The 18,008-nt window shown below is 53.4% G+C and overlaps 2 protein-coding genes across 5 annotated transcripts in view; one reads left to right on the forward strand and one right to left on the reverse strand.

The window, feature by feature from the left end:
* Positions 1–8,296, reverse strand: part of FAM168A (family with sequence similarity 168 member A) — a 120,635-nt gene extending 112,339 nt beyond the window's left edge. For 2 of the 3 annotated variants that reach the window (XM_064728602.1, XM_064728637.1), the window contains exon 1: positions 8,191–8,296. The gene's annotated coding sequence lies outside the window, so the exon portion shown is untranslated. The remainder of the gene's footprint in view (positions 1–8,190) is intronic. The other variant, XM_064728628.1, reaches the window with a different exon arrangement.
* Positions 8,297–10,673: 2,377 nt separating this feature from the next.
* On the forward strand, positions 10,674–16,326 carry PLEKHB1 (pleckstrin homology domain containing B1). 2 transcript variants are annotated; one of them, XM_064728509.1, is made up of 7 exons: positions 10,674–10,768; positions 11,732–11,794; positions 12,236–12,388; positions 13,260–13,362; positions 14,151–14,190; positions 14,923–15,028; positions 15,102–16,326. In XM_064728509.1, exons 2-7 carry the CDS (start codon positions 11,758–11,760, stop codon positions 15,236–15,238), a joined length of 576 nt encoding a protein of 191 aa, XP_064584579.1. In that variant the 5' UTR covers positions 10,674–10,768; positions 11,732–11,757; the 3' UTR covers positions 15,239–16,326. The 2 variants fall into 2 exon arrangements, with proteins under 2 accessions (XP_064584579.1, XP_064584587.1); XM_064728517.1 differs by having other exon boundaries at positions 10,690–10,768; positions 11,735–11,794.
* The last annotated feature ends 1,682 nt before the right edge of the window (positions 16,327–18,008 follow it).

Here is an 18,008-nt window from a genome sequence, read left to right on the forward strand (position 1 = left end):
TGCTTTCTCCAGGCTGTGCTCAGAAATCCAGCCTCTGCAAGCCTGCTTTGTGGATCAGCACCGTGGCCTCCAAGAAATCCTGCCTGCCATGGCTTTCCTCTGCAACACTGGCTGATCACTGCTCAGGGATCCTGGAAAGGAGCTCCAGGGAAAGCCCAAGCCGAGGTTTGGCAATCCTCACTCGCTGCCACGCCAGGCTCTTCCCTGCCACTGTGCAGGGTGCCAGGAGAGGAGCTGCCTCCCAAAGCAGCAGGAACCTGCTTCCAAGCAGGACAGAGGCTGGTGCTGAGCCTGGAGCTCGGGGCAGGCAGGAGCTGCCAGCTGCAAATTCCTCTTGCAGGCCAGTGCCTCCAAATGCAACGCTGCCTGCTCCACGCTGCATCCCCAGGCTCCTTGCACCTGGATCCCCCAGCTAAAAGGTGCAAGGGAAAGCCCCAAAAAATCCTGGAATTGAACAGGGCTGCACAAGGGATGAGAGAAATGTTTGGGTTGGAGTGATGGAGCAATATTGGAGGGAAGGGAGAGAGCACAAATTGCAGAGCCAGCACCTTCCCAGCTAATAAGACACCTTCCCAGATGAAAGTGCTGATGCATCCAGGAAAGGCACGAGCTGAACACAGGAGAAGGACACTTAGAGGGGGAAATGAGGCACAAAGTCAGACAAAAAAAAAAAAAAATTTCTGTTGCTATATATGGATGTAGGGAGTCTGGATAACAAGCAGGAACAAATGAAATCCTGGCCAGCAGGAAAGAAAAAAATGAGCATGTGACTGGACTTGAAAATTATTAGTGCCTGTTCAGATGTGAAAGGAAGAGATGGCTGCAATGCATCCCTAGAAAAAGGTGGGAAGGCTCACCTCTCGGACAGCCATCAACACTACAGGAAAACTGCATTTCCAGGGCAGAAAATTGCTGTGTTTCAATGGGGGAAGCTCTGGGAAGCACCAAGACAGGTGAGTTCATACTGGGGAAAAAACCCATGTGGGGTTTGGGAGGGGACAGGAGGGATACAGAAACTCTGATGCAGAAAGTAATTACAAGAGATTAGCTCTCTAAATCACGGGTGACAATTTGTAACACCAAGTAACTGATTTGGGCCTTGTTACAAGCAATAAAGCTGCAGGAATCACTGGACTGGAAGCCTTGACAGAGCAGGAAAAGAACAGATTTGTATTTAAATATATCTCAGTTTAGTAATTCAATCAGGACTGCAAAATGTTCTTGATTTCAGTAATTGATTTTAACCTGTATGACATTTGTGCTTTTCAGTTATCATCTTAACAAAATATCAACATAATCACGGGCTCACAGAATCATCTGGGTTGGAAAAGACCTTTAAGATATTGTGAGTCCAACTGCAATGAAAACTGGCATCACTTGATTTTCCACAAATGCAACACAGCAGAGGGAAAATGAAGGAATTTGCATATAGATGATCCACTCACTGAGTTTCAAAGTGCTTTTGGGATCAGAAAGGAAACAGCTCCAGAGCGAAGTTTGGAAAAGCTTCTGGGGCAAATCAGAGATTGAACTCCCCTCACCCTCAATGGGAGGACACCAGAAAGATGATTTAACAATTTACATAAAAGCAATTACAGGACACAGCCAAAATGAAACCACATGGATGAGTCAGGACCAAGCTGTGTCAAACCAAAAGAGCCTGGTGAAACCCAATAATGACAAATGGAAGGGCAGGGTACAATGTGCAGGTGGAGAAGTCCCAGCTGGGCTGATGGACAGGAGAAAACAACCCTGAGGGGATATTGGATCACAAGGAAAATGTTAACAACACAATGGAATTGCAAAAAAAAAAAAAGAAAAATTTAAAAAAAGGCAGTTCAGATTGTTTTAAGAGTGCCATGTGGAAAGCAGCATTATTTTGTTTTATACAATGCTGACAAGGCCACGCAGTGCCAAGTCTGAGGAGAGAGAGAAGTAAACACACCAGAGCACAGAGGAAAGCTGAGGGAATAATGAAGGGATTTGGATACAAACTGATCCATAAGAACACAGTAAAGGGCTGTGCCAGCCCAGGAACACAAACTGGAGGAGGATGTGACATGCTCCCATCAGGGACAGCAGGAACAAGGGGTTAGGTTATAAATAAATAAATAAAATAGCAAATAAATGAATAAAAAGCAAAGCATCTTCATTTCTCAGAGATCTCAGCATCTCTGGATGGCTTGGACTGGAAGGGACCTGAAAGATCACCCAATTCCATCCCTGCCATGGACAGGGACACCTTCCACCATCCCAGGCTGCTCCAAGCTCCATCCAACCCGGCCTGGAAAAATTCCAGGGATGCAGGGGCAGCCACAGCTGCTCTGGGCACCCTGTGCCAGGGCCTGCCCACCCTGGCAGCCAAGAATTGCTTCCTAAAAGATCTAAGACACTGGAAAAGCTTTTAACCAAATTGGTTAAGGGTTCCCTGCCAGCTTCCTGAGCAGGCTGGCACCTCTGAGACGGGAAGACTTTAAGGAAAAATTAGAAATACATTTGTTAAGGATGCTCTAGGGACACTTCAGCTTGCCTGGAGGAGTGAATGGACTGGAAGGTATGCCAAGGTCTCCACCAGCTCTGCATTCCACTGTGGAATGATCCCCAAAGCCCAGGATGTTTAACCATGGAGTCCTGCAATATTCCAGAGACCACAAGGGCTCACTTGCAATATTTTTCAGAACGCAGGAGAAAATTTGGAAGACAAACATTTCTAACACAACTGCATCAGGAGAGGGCAAAATGACTCAAGTAAACACCAGCCTGTTTGCCAGACACGAGCTCTGGACAAAACAAGGGAAAACTGAATCAGGCTGGGTCTGGGCTTTAAAGAACAGGAGTGAAACCAGTGAGAGGCAAGGCAATGTTACGGAAAATAGGGATTGTCAGGCAAAGCTGTTTGCTTTTCCAAAGGATCCAATTTGAAACATTTCTTACACAAAGGAATATTTCCTTCAGCTCCCAAATCCGTATTAGAAGACCCAGCTATCCAAGAAAGTTCAACAGCTGGGATTTGGTAGAGAAAAAGAACCCAGCTCTCCAATTTATGGCACTGCATTGTAAGGCTTGAAAACTTGTGTTGTGAATGCAAGGCAATACAAGAGCAAACTGGAAAAATATGTGGAAAGCCATAATTTTGTAAAAGCCATTAAAAGTCTCATTAAGTGACACCATACACAGAAAACTGAAGAAAATGATTTGTAGAATAAACTGCTACAGAACCAAATGTTTACACAGGGACCTATTCCAAAGTAATTGCATTTTAAATGCTCACGAGCTTCACACAAAATACTTTTCAGCAGGGAAAAGCCTCTAGAACCTGTCTGTCCAAGGACTCTTAGAACCTTGTTTAAAATAACCCCAAAAATCCCCTTGTCCATTAAAAAGCGAGTTATTATTGGCTATAAATCCAAATATAAAGAACTGAATGGAAAATGGGGATAAAGAAGACCATGCTCAAAACTTCTCCCCGCTCCTCAGGATGTATTTTGCAAACTCAGGATGGTAAAACCCACTCGTTATCAAATTTAGGGAGCTGCTATCTAAGAGCAGAGAAAGCAGCAGCTCGAGCACTGGGCTTTAATTTGTGGCAGATAAAGAGCCTGATGCCATAAAAGAGGCAAATCTTTTTTATTAAGCTCTACAGCAAATTAGAAGGAAAAACCCTGCGGACCCCGAGATGTTATGGTCTATTTTAACTTCTGCTGCAGTCTGCAATCTTTATCCATTTTATCAAAGAATTAGACATGCCTAGCAGGCATGATGCCATCTATTCTTTTTTCTTTTTTTTTTTTTGCCAGTTTAGTACTTTTCCTCTCATAAAATACTCTAAGCTTGTCTCCAATAATCCTCCCAAATCTCTAACCCTTGCTGAGACAAGGAAGGCAAAACCCATCAGCCTACAAACACACTTCAGCTTCAGCCTTCCTATTGAGAAATTATTGCACCAACCCCAGTTTTCTGTTCTAAATTCTCATTTTTCCACAGGACCCTTTCAGCCAAGGAGAGGAAGAGGAGACAGGGTGAAGCACAAACACAAACCAGAGGAGGGGAATGGGCTGTGTTTTATTCAGCTTTTATAAATCCTGTGACGATAATCTCCTGAATGGTTTGCTGGGGAGCGTCAGCAGGCCCACATTTTATTATTTTTGCCTCCCAGAAAGCACAGTCACTTGAAATTCCTGTGCAGTGCTCAGGGTTTTCTGCACATCCATAGTAAACAAAACCCAGAGGAGCTCTGGAAAATTTATCCGAGTCCCACTCACGCTGTAAAAAATCTGTGAGTCTCCGTCATCATCAACAGAAGCTCCTTCCCTACGTGGGTCTTAAAAATAAAGAGCTCCCACAAATTTCAGATCTGCAAATGCTGGATATGCCTTTGTGGAATTGCCAAAAAGATCCAAAAGCTGCATCTTTGCTGCCTGGGATCCCAGTTACGGGTCTGGGATTGCTGCTTCACACGCCCATGGCACACCTGTCCTCAGCAAAAGAAAATCCCAGAAATCCCCAACTGTTGCTGCCCAAAACAAACATAAAACCCCACCTCAGGATTATCCACCCAACAAAGCACTGTTAAAGCAGAGCATAACATGATATATAGATCATAGGCATGTTTGTACATTGATTTTACACGGATTTTACTCTCTCTCTGCTCAGGTGGGCAAGTAGGAAGTGCAATCACATCCTGACTTTCTCCAAAAATCAGGTTTACACAAATTTTACTGGGAAAAAGTTCCCCCAGGGAGGGTGCCCAGGGAAGCTGTGGCTGCCCTTGGATCCCTGGAATGTCCAAGGCCAGGCTGGACATTGGGGCTTGGAGCAACCTGGGACAGTGGAAGGTGTCCCTGCCCATGGCAAGGGTGACACTGGATGGGCTTTAAGGTCCCTCCCAATCCAAATCCTCCTGGGATTCCATGAATTTCCATAAATAAACACAGCCCTGCCACTGACATTTAGGGATATCAGTGTTTGTGACACAAAAGTAGGAACAAAGTGATTCAGCTGAGTGGAAGGAACAAGAAAGTGACACAATATAAACAGCTCTGGAGAACTCTGCCTGTCCAGCTGGCATTTGGATCTCATGGAAATAATTCCTAAAAATTCATTCCCACTTTTAAACAGTCACAGATCAAGAATCAGTTTTTTTTTTTAATTCAGAGATTTAGAAGGCCATCAACAGGTAAAGAAGCAGACAGGTGGATTTTATTTGTTGTCACTGAAACAGAAATCTTCTGCACGGCACGAGAACCCAGCAGCATCCAGAGGGACCAAGGGGTTGGAATTTGGAAGCAGCAGGAAGAAAATACCACAGAGCATGCCAGGAGCTGTTTCCCAGTCAGTCATTCCACACTGAATATTCCTGCAGGTGAGCAGTGATGGGTTTTGAGCAGCAAATATTCCTGTGGACTGAATACTGACTGAATATTGCTATGGACTGAAGGTGAGCAGTGATGGGTTTTGAGCAGCAGAAGTGAGCCCAGCAGATGAGGAGGAGGAGGGAGGAGGGAGCAGGAGCACAGGGAGAGGCTCTGGGAATCGCAGAGGAAACACAAAGTACACGGAGCACTCGTGCTCTGCGGAAAGGGAAGCCGGGGCCTCTGCAGATGCCATCAGCCCCAGAGGCAGGGCTGGGACACAAACGGAGCTGCTGAGGGAGCAGAGAGCTCTCCGAGGGGACAGCAAAGCCGTGCTGCCCTCCTGACAGCGCCGGGAATGCGCTCAGGGCTCCTGGAGGGAGCAGCAAGGTGCGGAGTGCCAGCACAGCTGGAGCCAGGCAGTGACACCCCAGTGTCCCCCACGGGCAGGCAGTGCCCCGGGTCCCACACACACCTCGGGCTGGGCACGGCACAGGATCCACTTCACCCAATTCAATGATCACCCCAATTGTGCCCCCAGCGCGGGTACTGCAGCCTTCCACTGAGCTGCTGCTCCAGAGCATCCTTGCCTGCCCTGCTCCTCCCCGTTATCCCTCGGATCATGGGAACTTCACTTGATCCAGCGGATTTTCACCCCTGGGTCGTTCCCCTGCTGCAGCGCAGGCTCAGCACGGAGTTTGACAGGTGGCAGAGAGCAGCTCCACAGATCTCTCCCTAAATCACTGTATCCACGTTATTCCATGTCCATTTTTCTGCAATTCAGCTGTTGCATTCCTTACTCCAGGAGATTACTTCCTCAAACTCCAAACACATTTTGCTCCCAGTCCCTTTGTTCCAGAGGATATATATCCACCTGTCCTAATATACCTGAGAGTGTACTCCCTTTGTGACAGCCAGCAATTTTAATCAGCTGAAGAATATACCCCAAACCCCCTAGAACTGGACAATAACATCTGGAACAATTATCCCACCTTCCCTAAAGTAAAGCACAGGGTTTGGGATGGAAAAAATCCTTCTAAAAACCGTCAACATTTGCTTTGGTAAATAAAAAGTTGGGATGCACAGCAGGGTAAGTTGGTATTTGCAACTTAGAGAACAAAAGTTAATCAGATTTAACACAAATTTAATGGAAAATACACAATGCTGGCAGATATCAGTCCTTTTAATAACTATGTATGTATAACAAGAATAAATATACACATCATAATTGTTGTTTGGGTTGTTTTTTTTCAAACAGACTCAACCATAAGGGTCAGGAGAATCCACGAAATAGTTAAAATTCAGAATCAGAAAGAACAGGAGAAAAAAAAAATAAAATAAGCATTTGGCCTCTTCATACTAATTTCCTTTTTCTTTACATTGCTCAACATCGCTCCTCAATTTGAGTTCTAATCAACAACCACTTCACAGCTCACATTTTATGAAATAATGCAGTTGATGCAATCAAGTCCAGCAAAATGTTTCCCTAAAGATGTTTCCATCATTCACATTCCTTTAAAAAAAAACACACACACACACAAAAAAAAAGGCTCTGACTTCCTCCATCACTATTTAGCAGCAAAAATAAACACACCACTGCATCTTAAATCATATTCTGATTAAAACAGAAATAGAATCTTTCTGGGGTTTCTTTCTGCTTAGCACAACATGTCTTTGTCCAGGAGAGGGGGGAAAAAATACCCTCAACCTGCTCATTTTTCTGCACTTGACAATAGTGAGCACCAAATAAATAAAATTCAGCCTATGGAAATACAGACCATAACCCAAAATCCCATCACCATGTGCAGTGAGGGGGCAAAAACGCCCCCAAAAACCCAACCCGGTGCAAACCTCTTTCTGCTAATGAATATTTATTTCATTTCCATACTTGCAGGCTCCCCTGCTTTCTATAAAGGACTGGAACCGAGCTCCTTTTTGGCATTATTCCCCCACAATATAGCGATGGACTTCGCTGCCCTCAACGCCACAATGCCAACAACAGAGCGTGCGAGCAATCATTATTAAAAAAAAAAAAAGGGAATGGGGGGGAACAATCCACATTTTCATATAAAAACCCGACCGGAACAGGCATTTTATCCAGGCAGAGAATCTCAACGCCGCCTTGCATTTCCCAACCTGGACGTCCCTGCTTTCATTCCTGTGGATGCTGCGCGCCGGCATCCCCCCGCTCCGCGCAGCCTTTAACCATTTTATCCCCGTTTTATCCCGTTTTATCCCATTTTATCCCATTTTATCCCCGTTTCCCCCCGCAGGGCTGCGGGACGGGCTCAGCCCGGAGTTGCCGGCGATGTGCCCGCACCTCCCGGCCCCACGTGCCCCGGGCACATTTCGGGGGGTTCGCCCATGCCGGGGGCACCCCCAGCGCGGGCATCCCGTGCGGGGCTCCCGGGCACGGGCTGAGCCTGGAGCGGGGGCACAGCCCTGGAACGGGGGACAGGGACTGTGCCAAGGGGGCACAGCGGGTTCGGGGGCAACAGGCTGGGCTGGGGGCAGCGCCGGGGCATGGACGGGGACACACGGCGCGGTCCGGGGATAGGACAGGGGGACACCCGGCAGAGCCCCGGGCAGATCGGGCTCTGCAGGGACACGGCGGCAGCAGCAGCCCGGGGGGACTCGGGGGACACGGGGGACACGGGGATCAGGGGCTCCCCCCGCCCCGGGGCTCCGCTCCGCGCTGCCCCCGCCCGCGGCTGCGGGATGCTGCCCCGCCGCCCCCTCCCTGCGCAGCCCCCTCCATCCCCGCCGTGCCCGCACGCCGCCACCCCGTTCCCGCCGCTGTCACCCGCCGCTGTCCCCCCTCGCCTTCCCCTCGCCTTACCTGCGGCTGCTCGGGCGGCGGCGGCCCCTGTGCCGGTGCAGCAGCTCTCCCTCTCCCTCTCCTCCTCCTCCTCCTCTTCCCGCTGCTCCCGCAGCCGCCAGCCGGGAATGGGGGGGGTAGGGGGGGCAGTACCACCAGCGGGACCGTTACAGCCGCCGGCGCTGCGGGGACTACAGCTCCCGGCACGCTCCGCGCCCCGCCGCCGCGGCCTGCCGCTGGCCGCTCCGCGCGGGGGGTCATGGGTAGTGTAGTCCATGCGGCCGGCGGGGGAAGGACATAAGGCGACAGGGCCCGGACGGGCGCGGGGCGTGCTGGGAGGTGTAGTACGACAGGGGTAGGGCCACCGGGCATGGCGGGAGTTGTAGTTCAGCGATGCATGATGGGAGCTGTAGTGCGCAAAGGCTGATGGGAGGCAGAAGGCCGCGACGAGAATCCCACCGGGATGTGCCGGGCGGGGCACCATGGCCATCCGCGAGCTGATCCCGGCTCCGGGACACCCTTCCCGGGTCGCCTGGGGAGCGCAGGGCCGCGGGCCGGGAGCGGAGGGGACCGGGGAGCGGCGGGGCCCGGCCGTGCCCGCCGCCCTCACGGAGCGCTAGCTCCCTGCCCTCACGGCCCAGCCGCCCCTCACGCTGCTCAGGGCAGGACAGGAGTGTTTGGGAAGGGATGGAGAAACCCGTGGGTCTCACTCAGGGACTGACATTCACCAGATCCCTCACAACAGCGGTTACGTGTGTGCTGCTGCTGGTTTTGGGGGCGATGTGAGCTGCGGGTGTGGGACGCCTCCCCTGGGAACCGGGGAATGGGGACCGGGGTACCCAGGGTCTGATCCCTGCCCTGGGACGGGATGAACATGCCGGAGGGAACCCCTGTCCTTGTGCATTTCTCCCGCAGGATTCCAAAGGGACACGCTCAGCTACAGGAAAAGGAGGCTCCGCAGGGATTTTGGGGTGTTTAACCAGGTGCACACCCGTCCCCATGGTGGGGATGACAGGAACAGCAAATTCTGTCCCCACGTTCAGCTCTGAACCCCCCGAGCTCCCGTCTCCACAGCTCCCTGGAACCTGGGGAGACCCCCTGTGGAAGACAGGGATTTCCTGAGACGTGGGAAGAGTTTGGGGAATTCCTAAAACGGCAGGCTGTGGCTGGGATGGGGGAGATCCCCAGCAGGCAGAGCTGGAGAAAAAACAAACCAGAGGCATCGAAGTTCATGGATTTTATTAAACAACCCCCAATTGCTATGGAAAATGGCGGGGGGAATCCAGGATCTGGCTCTTCTGAGAGTGTATTCCCACGTGGAATCCTCTCCTTTCACTGGCTGGAAAACATTTCCTGGCTCTTTGGGTCATCATTTCCACCCAAATTTATCCTATTTAACATTTTAAAAAATCACACCCTAGTTGACAAAAAATAATAGACAAAGCCCCCCCAAAATCCCAAAACAGCACTGTTTCCTTCCCAAGAGGAAAACCATAATGGAAAAGTTTTACAACAATTAATTCCAATTAATGTCTGTATGGAGAGGCAGCCCAAGCCAGTGGATAAATCCAAATTTCAGCCCAAATCCCTTCCTCAGGGAACTTTTTTCTGGACTTGTGGCAGGACAAAATCTCTGTCCCAGCCAGATTTCCAAACAATTTCCCTGATTTTGGGAATATTCAGCAGCACCAGGATGTTTTGCAGCCCCGCAGCCATGCACTAGGCTGTGAGTGTGGGCTGGCTGAGGAGGTGATTCCCTTTTGACTCCTTTGGGATCATCCAGCAGGCTGCTGGATTAATTTAATTCCTTCTAAAAAAGGAAATAAAGCCAGCAATGGTGGGAGAGGAGGGGAAAGGGCTTCACACTGAAAAACGTGCTGGAATAGAAAACATATATATATATATATATATATATAAAAATAAATAAAGTGTTCAATGTGCTCAATAAACATCTTTTATTTACAGCTGTCACCTGATTTGTGTCTTGACTTCCCCAAATAATCCAACCTCGTGTCCCACAGCCCAAGACAGTTCTAATTCCAGCAGAACCCAGGACAAGCTTTGATTTTAACCCAGAGGATTCCTCACTCCACTCGGAAGTTTATTTCAGACGAGCGCTTGGGTGCTTAAAACTTTTCCTGGTTTATTTCGGCATGAAACACCTCCTCAGAGCCATCCTCAGGAAAAAACTGAGAATTTTGGGCATCGCTCCCTGTGCCCAGCTCGGCGCGGGGCAGCAGCTCCACCACGGATTCCCAAATTCGGGCTGGGCACCCGCACTGCTGGATGGAAAGGGGGCAAAGGGGGGATTGGAGGAGAGAGGATGGGAGCGGCTGGATAAACCCGGACATCGCCGGCGGGCAGCGGCTTTTTGGGGCTAAATGGAGGGAAAGCGGGGCTAGATCTGTGCAAAGCGGGAATAAACCTGTGCAAAGCGGGGCTAGATGCGCGCACAGCGGGCTTTGGGCGGCGGGCAGCGCCGGGATGGCCGTGCCGGACTACAGCTCCCGGCGAGCCGCGCGGGCGGGCGGGCAGAGCCGAGCCCGGCGGCGGGAGCGGAGCGCAGCGCATCCCGCAGCGGCACCGCCGCCTCCGCCCGGTGAGGGATGCGCGGGGGGACCGGGATGGGGAGCGGGGATGGGCAACGGGGCAGGGACACTGCCGCGGGGACGGGGCTCGGAGCTCAGGGAGCTGAGGGGGGAGGAACGGTGCCGCGAAATTTGGCCACAAAATTTGGGTCTGGAGGGGGGAAGATGTCAGGGATGCGGGATGAGGGCAGCAGATGTGGGTACCGATGGTTGTGAGCACAGTGCGATGAGGGTGAGTGAACAGGGGGGTGCCAAGGGATGGGGGTATGGGGTATCCACGCGCTGGGATTTCCCGGGGATGTGGCAGTACGGGCGATGGCAGCAGGGCTGCGAACTCCACGGGGAGCTGGATGCTCAGGGGTTCAGGCACAGATTGCTGGGGGGTGTTTGTGCCTTGCCGTGCCCCCGGAGCTGGTGGGGAGGTCCTGGAGGCCATGCCAGGGTGCCAAGCTCCCGTCACTGGGAGCTGGGATTCCCAGTGGATACGGGGGATACAGGGGCCACGGCCAGGGAATTGCTCCTGCCTGCCCCTCGGGTGTTGGCTCTGCTTGGGGACCTGGGGAGCGATGACTTCATGGCCTTATTAAGGACTAATTTCCATCCAGGCAGGGAAAATAAACAAGTGGAGGTGTCGTTCAGCATGGAAAGTTACTGGGGCTGTGGGGAGGCACTGCCTGCTTTCCTACACGGCCCGGATTTCTGCCCTTACCTCCAGGCCGATAATCCCTAAATCCCAATGAGATTAAGGCAGGAGGCAAGGTGGCCGCAGTGCCTCCCTACCACGTTTCCCACATGACGAAACCCCGCGTCTGCCTAACCCCGATTAACCCGGGCGCTGAGCTCATCCCCCAGAAATACCGGGAGCAGCGAGGGTGAATGCCAGCCCCAGAGGCTGTGGGGAGGTGGGAGCCATGGCCAGAGGCGGGGGCGAGGCAGGAGCTGCTGTTTCACCCCCGTTGTTGTTCCCATCCCAGCAGATCCGGAGAAGCCCGCGGCAGCCATGGCGCTGGTGAAGAGCGGTTGGCTTTGGCGCCAGAGTAAGTGCCACCCTTGAGCTTCCCGGGTTGGGAGCCCCCCAGAAACACCTGGGGAGGTTTGCTGGGAAGAGGTGGGGTGTGGGGGACACCCAGAGCCCCGAGCTGAGCGGGTAATCCACAGGGAGATTGTGGCTCGGCCGCTCACGGATTTGCGTCAGCGCAGAGAGAGAGGGGCTGCCTGCCATGAGAGCACACACGGCTCCGTGTCCGGGGCTGGATCCGCTCCCGAGCCTCGGCAGGGCAGCACCCAGCGCCCTGATGGCTTTTTTGGCAGCCCTTTCCCACTTAGAGCCACCTGCTCACGCTGCCCTGGCTGCTCGTGCCAGGCACAGGTGTCCCAGGAGGGATCCAAGTGTGGGGAAGGAGATGGAGTCTTGTGAGTGTGCTGGCCGCGTCCCACTGGCACTGCTGGGCTCCTGCAGCTGCTCCCTGTCCCACCAGGCTCCATCCTGCGCCGCTGGAAGAGGAACTGGTTCGTGCTCTACCTGGACGGCAGCCTGGTTTACTACCACGACGAGACGCAGCGGGACATGGACGGCCGGATCCACATCAAGTACAGCTGCCGGGACGTGCGGATCGGCCGCGAGTGCAAAGGTGAGCCGAGCCCCCGCTCCCACCCCTGCCTTCCCAGCCCCATCCCACGTGTGGCTGCACCCCTCTTCAACGAGGCTCCAGCTCTGCACATCCAGCAGACCCCCCAAAATAACCCATTAATAACCCAGGCTGCCCCATTCACCCCTCCTCACTCCCAGCCACGAGATGCTGGATGGTCTCTGCCATTGCTTTTCCTGGGGGAAGGAGGGAAGGAAGGAAGGAGGAAGGAACTCTCCTCCTGGTTAGTGCTTGTAACAAACAGGATCCCACGGCCCTGACTCATCGCTCACGTCTCGCACAAACAAGGGAACAAAGCAGCAGCTCGGCGGGCCCCGCAGCCCACGCCGCCGCACAAAGCGCCTTTCTGGGGCTGGGAGCAGCCGTGGGAGCACAATCCCACAGCTCTGTGCTCTCCACACGCTCCTGCCAAGCCTCAGAGGGGGAACACACACAAACCTCAGGGAATGAAGATTTTGCTCTTGCTGGAGCCCAGGATTCCAGTCCAGCAATGAGCATCTCCCATCCCTACACAATTTGGGAGCGCTCCGGCAAGTTCAAAGCAAAGGCAGCTCGGCCTCGTGGCCTCGAGCAGATTTTTGGCAGTTTGCTGCCCTTCCATGTTCCTTCTGCCATGGGGGCGGAGGTTTCTGCCCATCAGCTCATTCCTTGTGCTGGCTTTCACCCTGTGAGACCCTGACAGCATCCTCCACGTGGAGAGGGAGCCAAAACAAAACGCAGCGCTAATTTCCATCCAGGCAGGGAACGGCACATTCCTCTTGTGCCAGGAGGGAGGTGCAGCCCGGGAAGCTCTGTGGGACTGCTCCTGGCCCAGGCTGGATCCCACCCCATCCCTCCATCCCTTCCCTCGCAGACGTGCAGCCGCCCGAGGGGAGGGGCCGCGAGTGCCTGCTGACCGTGGTGCTGCGGGACGGCTCCAAGACCACGCTGTGTGCCGAGAGCGAGGACGACGCCGTGTAAGCGACTCCTCCATGCCAATTATCCCAGCCTGGAAGGGACCCGGGCCGCAGGAGAGCCCCGGCCTGCTCCCCTTGGCCAAACCGGCCCCCTGTTCTCAAACACACTTGCAGGGCAAAAGGTGCAGGAGGAGATTGGGGGCTCTCACTGAATAATCCACAGCCAAAAGCAGCTGGTTTTGAGCAGTCCATCTCCTGATGGGGGAGTCTCCTCGTGGATAAGAAATCCCCTCTTGGCCTGACTGAGGAGAAGGGTTTCATCATTATTTGGAAATAAGAAGTCTGAATGTGAAGCCCTCACTGGCTAGAGGCAAATTGCTCATTTTAGCACTGTTCCACTTCTATTTATTTCTAAAAAACACTTATAAATTAATTTTTTTTAAAAATTATAAAATTTGATGTTTTTTAAAATAAGAATTTTAAAAGTTAGCAGTGGCAAACATTCAGCTGAACTTGGATGGAGGGACACATGCCAAGCAGAACTTCATCAACTGAGCTTGATCTCAGCTGAGTGGAAATTCATCCATTATGTGTTCTTCCCCCCAAATTTAGGTGTCATTTTCCTGCCTGCCCTTGTTTTAGCCAGGCCCACCCCCAGGGACTGCCCCGTGCCCATCCCTGTGGTGTCAGGTACCTCCCAGCACATCCCCAATCCCAGCTGTTGGCCCAGCACTCATTTAACAGGGAATTAAAGACCAGTGCCACATCCAGGTCCCCGTGGGGAGGAAAGGGACAATTGCCACCAGTCCAGCACCCACCAAAAATAAGTAACTCTGTTTTATTTGCAGTGCTTGGAAGATGGCCGTGCTGGAGGCTAAATCCACCCCGGTGAGGCTTTGTCCCCTGAGCAGGGACACCGTCCTGGCACGGGATTTGGGATTCAGGAATTGGGCAGAGAGAGGGTACCCCAACCCTGAGCTTGGGGGGCTCCCCAACACCCACAGTGCAGCCTCAGGGCACAGGGAAGAAGGAGGGGAGGGGTTGGATGCCACCACTGATGGCAGGTGACAGAGCACGGGTGGAGGGTGACGGCAGGAGAGTTAAGGTGACAGGGACACAGGGTTATGGGGACACAGGTCAGGACATTGTTAAGGTGACAGGGACACCATTAAGGGGGCCGAGTTGATGTGGTGGGACATGGGTAGGTGACAAGGGCACACAGTTAAGGTGACAGGGACAGTTAGAGGCAATAGGAGCAGAGTTGAGGTGACAGGGACACAGCTAAGATGACAGGGACGATGTTCTGGTTATAGGGACACAGTTAAGGGGAATTGGGGCAGAGTTAAGGTCACAGAGGCACAGTTAAGGTGACAGGGACAGGTGAAGGGAATGGGAGCAGAGTTAAGGTGGCAGGGACACCATTAAGGTGATGGGAACACTGTCAAAGTGGCAGGGACACTGTTAAGGTAATAGGGACACCGTCGAGGTGACAAGGAAGGGGCAGAGTCAGGCTGGCCCGAGCACAGGCTGTCCCCAGCCCTTGGGGCCGCTGTGATTGCCCACCCCAGAGCCCCAATCCCCCCCAGAGGGAGCTGAGCCCACCGTCCCCACCCGCTGCAGGTGCACGTGTACGACCCCTACGACGACGACTACTACCAGACGGTGCCCCTGGACTCGCACCAGGCCGCCTACATCAGCTCCGGCCACTACGGCCCCCAGTACGGAGGTGGGTGGCCTGCTGGCCCTGGGGAGGGGTGGCTGAGGCCATCCCCACTGCTGACACCCCCTTTTCCCCGCAGCTCCCGGGGTGACCCACGTCATCGTGCGCGAGGATCCCTACCGCGTCTCCGGGGACCAGATGGCGCTGGGGCTGCTGGCCGGGGCCGCCACCGGCGCCGCCCTGGGCTCCTTCATGTGGATGCCCTGCTGGTTTTAGTGGCTGCCAAACCGAGCCACGGCCCCCCTTCCCTCCCCAGCCCTGCCTTGGACCCTGCCCTGAGCGCCCTCAGCCTTCCCAGAGGGACACACTCCCACACACGCCCTGCTCCCCGCCCCAGCTTCTGCATTAAACAGCCCCCACGTGCTTCAGAGCCCCCAAAACCCACTCCAGAACCCCACAGCACCCAATTCCCATCAGCAAAGGTTCCCTGGGCCATTGGCAGAGCTTCCCCAGCCCAAATCTCCACAGGGAGCTGGCTGCAGAAATTCCGGGTTTGGGAGAAGGGGAAAGTTTAATTCTTTTAATTTAATTTGGGGGGAAGTGGCTGGATCTTTTTTGACTGGGTGAACCCCACAATGCAGAGGCTTTTTAAGGGCATTTTTGGCACCAGAGGGCACCACAGGGATACTCAAGAGGTGGGTAAAAGATGAGGGAGGATGAAAACCTTTGCAGGATTTCTACCCCTTTCCAACATGCACAGGTCCCCTGGGCCTGGCCCAGTTGGAGAAATGGTGCAAAACCCTCAGGAATTGGAGTTCAACCCTTGGGAATGAGGCAGAGAAGAGCCCAGGGAGTGGGAGGGACACCCAGCATCCTCAGTTTCACCCTGATTTTTGGGATGAGCAGAAGAGCAGCTCTCCATGGGGACCAGGGAGCCTTTCTGGCAGCCAAGCCGGGATCTTGACAGCAGGGATTTGGGATTGAGGGGACACAGCAGGGACAAAGCCCTGGTCAGGCCAGGGGACAAGCAGCAGCTCAGGGTTTTGGTTGGGCGATGGAAGAGGTGAGGAACAGCTGCCCAGTGTCACCCCTAGAGCCAGGATGGGATCCTGGAACCACGACTGACATTGAGTTTAGGAATTACAGCCCCACAGCTGGATGGAAAACCACCAGTGACACCAGCACCCCAGCCTGCTCCTGCCTTTAGGTCAGTTCCTGTGCCCATCAGGGGATTGGGGTATCCCACACACCATCCTCATCCTCTCCTGCATTCCCTGCCTCCCTCCTGCTGCGCACCCACTCCCGGAAAGGGGAAAAAATACAAAAAAACCTCTTTGAATTCTAATAAAGGCACTGAAAAACCAGCCTGGCCTGAGGGTGAGTGAGGATGAGGAGGGAACGCTCTGGGGGTGGGAAGGATTGTGTCCCCATGCAGAGCTGCCCAGGGCTGTCACCAGCTCCTCTTGTCCTCCCTGCCTTTCCAGCAGGACAGGGGGGTTCTGTCCCTGAGCCCAGGTGAGAGCCCACCTGCAGCCCTGGGGACACAGCAGGAACAGCAGAGAGCCCAGAGGGGCTGGAGCCAGGCTGGGAGGGCTGGGGGTGCTCACCTGGAGAGGAGCAGCTCCAGGGAGAGCTCAGAGCCCCTGCAGGGCCTGAAGGGGCTCCAGGAGAGCTGAGAGGGACTGGGGACAAGGGGGAATGGCTCCCACTGCCAGAGGGCAGGGATGGATGGGGTATTGGGAAGCTTTTCTGGTCAACCTGTGCCAGGGCCTCACCACCCTCACAGAGAAGAATTTTACTCTATTTACCAATCCAATATCCATTTTATGGTTCGTGGGCCAAGGTGAGACACACTGGGAGATGGAAAGATCTGGAAACTTGTTACCAATAGCAACATGACCTAGAAATTGTCTGTCCTTCCCATGCCACGTCCAGCTGCTGACTGTAAAGCTCCTTTTCCCAAGCTCACAGAATTTCTAGGTCTAGAATTTCTAGAATTTCTTTAAGCTCAAACCACATGCTCCTCCTCCCTGCAGTACCTGGACATCCTGGAAGTGCTCCTGCTTCTCTCCTGCTGTGCTGCTCTCCCACAGATCCAGGAACATGGAGCAATTCAGGCTGGAGCAGCCTCCAGCAGCAATTCCCAGGGTCTTCATGCAGGCCCTGCACTAGGGAGCTAAATGAAGGAGCAATTCAATATAAATAATTTTGGAAGCACAAACAACAGATGCACAGCCCACAAAAGCCTCAGCAGGGGCTTCCCAGGAGCTCGTGGTGCCTGAGCATGGTGCTGGGTAGGAGCAGAGGGACAAGGAGTGCTGAGGGAAAGGCTCAGGGCTGACCTGCTCCATCCCCAGCTCCATCCCCAGCTCGCAGCACTCCTCTCTCCCAGCAGGGAGAGCTGCTGAAGCTCCAAAGCCCAGAACAACTCCAGAGCCCCTCGGAAAAACGGGACCCGCAGTAAGGAGCAGGCACGAGCCATTACAGCCCACCATGGCCACAAACTGCCTGGAAAATGAATCCCACAATTTCCCATGGAACAGGAGGCAGCTGGGGGCCACACTGGGCTCCAAACCCACCTCTCTGGAAATGGAGCAGCTCAGGAAATGTCAGGATCAAACCTCCAGTTTCCACACAGCCCCCCTTCCCAAGCTGGGATAAACACAGTGCCAAACCACCAGTGCTGGGAGCATGGATAAATCCCATTTTCTCCCTTCCCTGCCCTGTACCCGAGGAGCCACTGGCTGTGGGAGAAACACTTCAGTGCTTTAATTAGCAGTAACTTTAATCAAGCCTTTAATAACATCCTCGTTGCAGCCGTGCTCTCCGGGTGGCCCACAGCGAGCACTCACAATGGCTCTAATCTATACCCAAACCCTCAGAAACAGGTGGCAAGGCTGGAAAATTCCATTTGGAAACAGCAGCAGCAGGGCAGGGCTGTGGGGCAGCAGGAGCATCATCACCTGCAGCCCTTCCCTACCCCTCATCCTCCCGGGAAGGGCAGAGCTGCAGTTCCACAGGAGTTCCATTCCCAACATTAACGGGA

This window comes from Zonotrichia leucophrys, chromosome 1 (genome assembly GCF_028769735.1).
Source record: "Zonotrichia leucophrys gambelii isolate GWCS_2022_RI chromosome 1, RI_Zleu_2.0, whole genome shotgun sequence".
Classification (NCBI taxonomy): Eukaryota; Metazoa; Chordata; class Aves; order Passeriformes; family Passerellidae; genus Zonotrichia; species Zonotrichia leucophrys.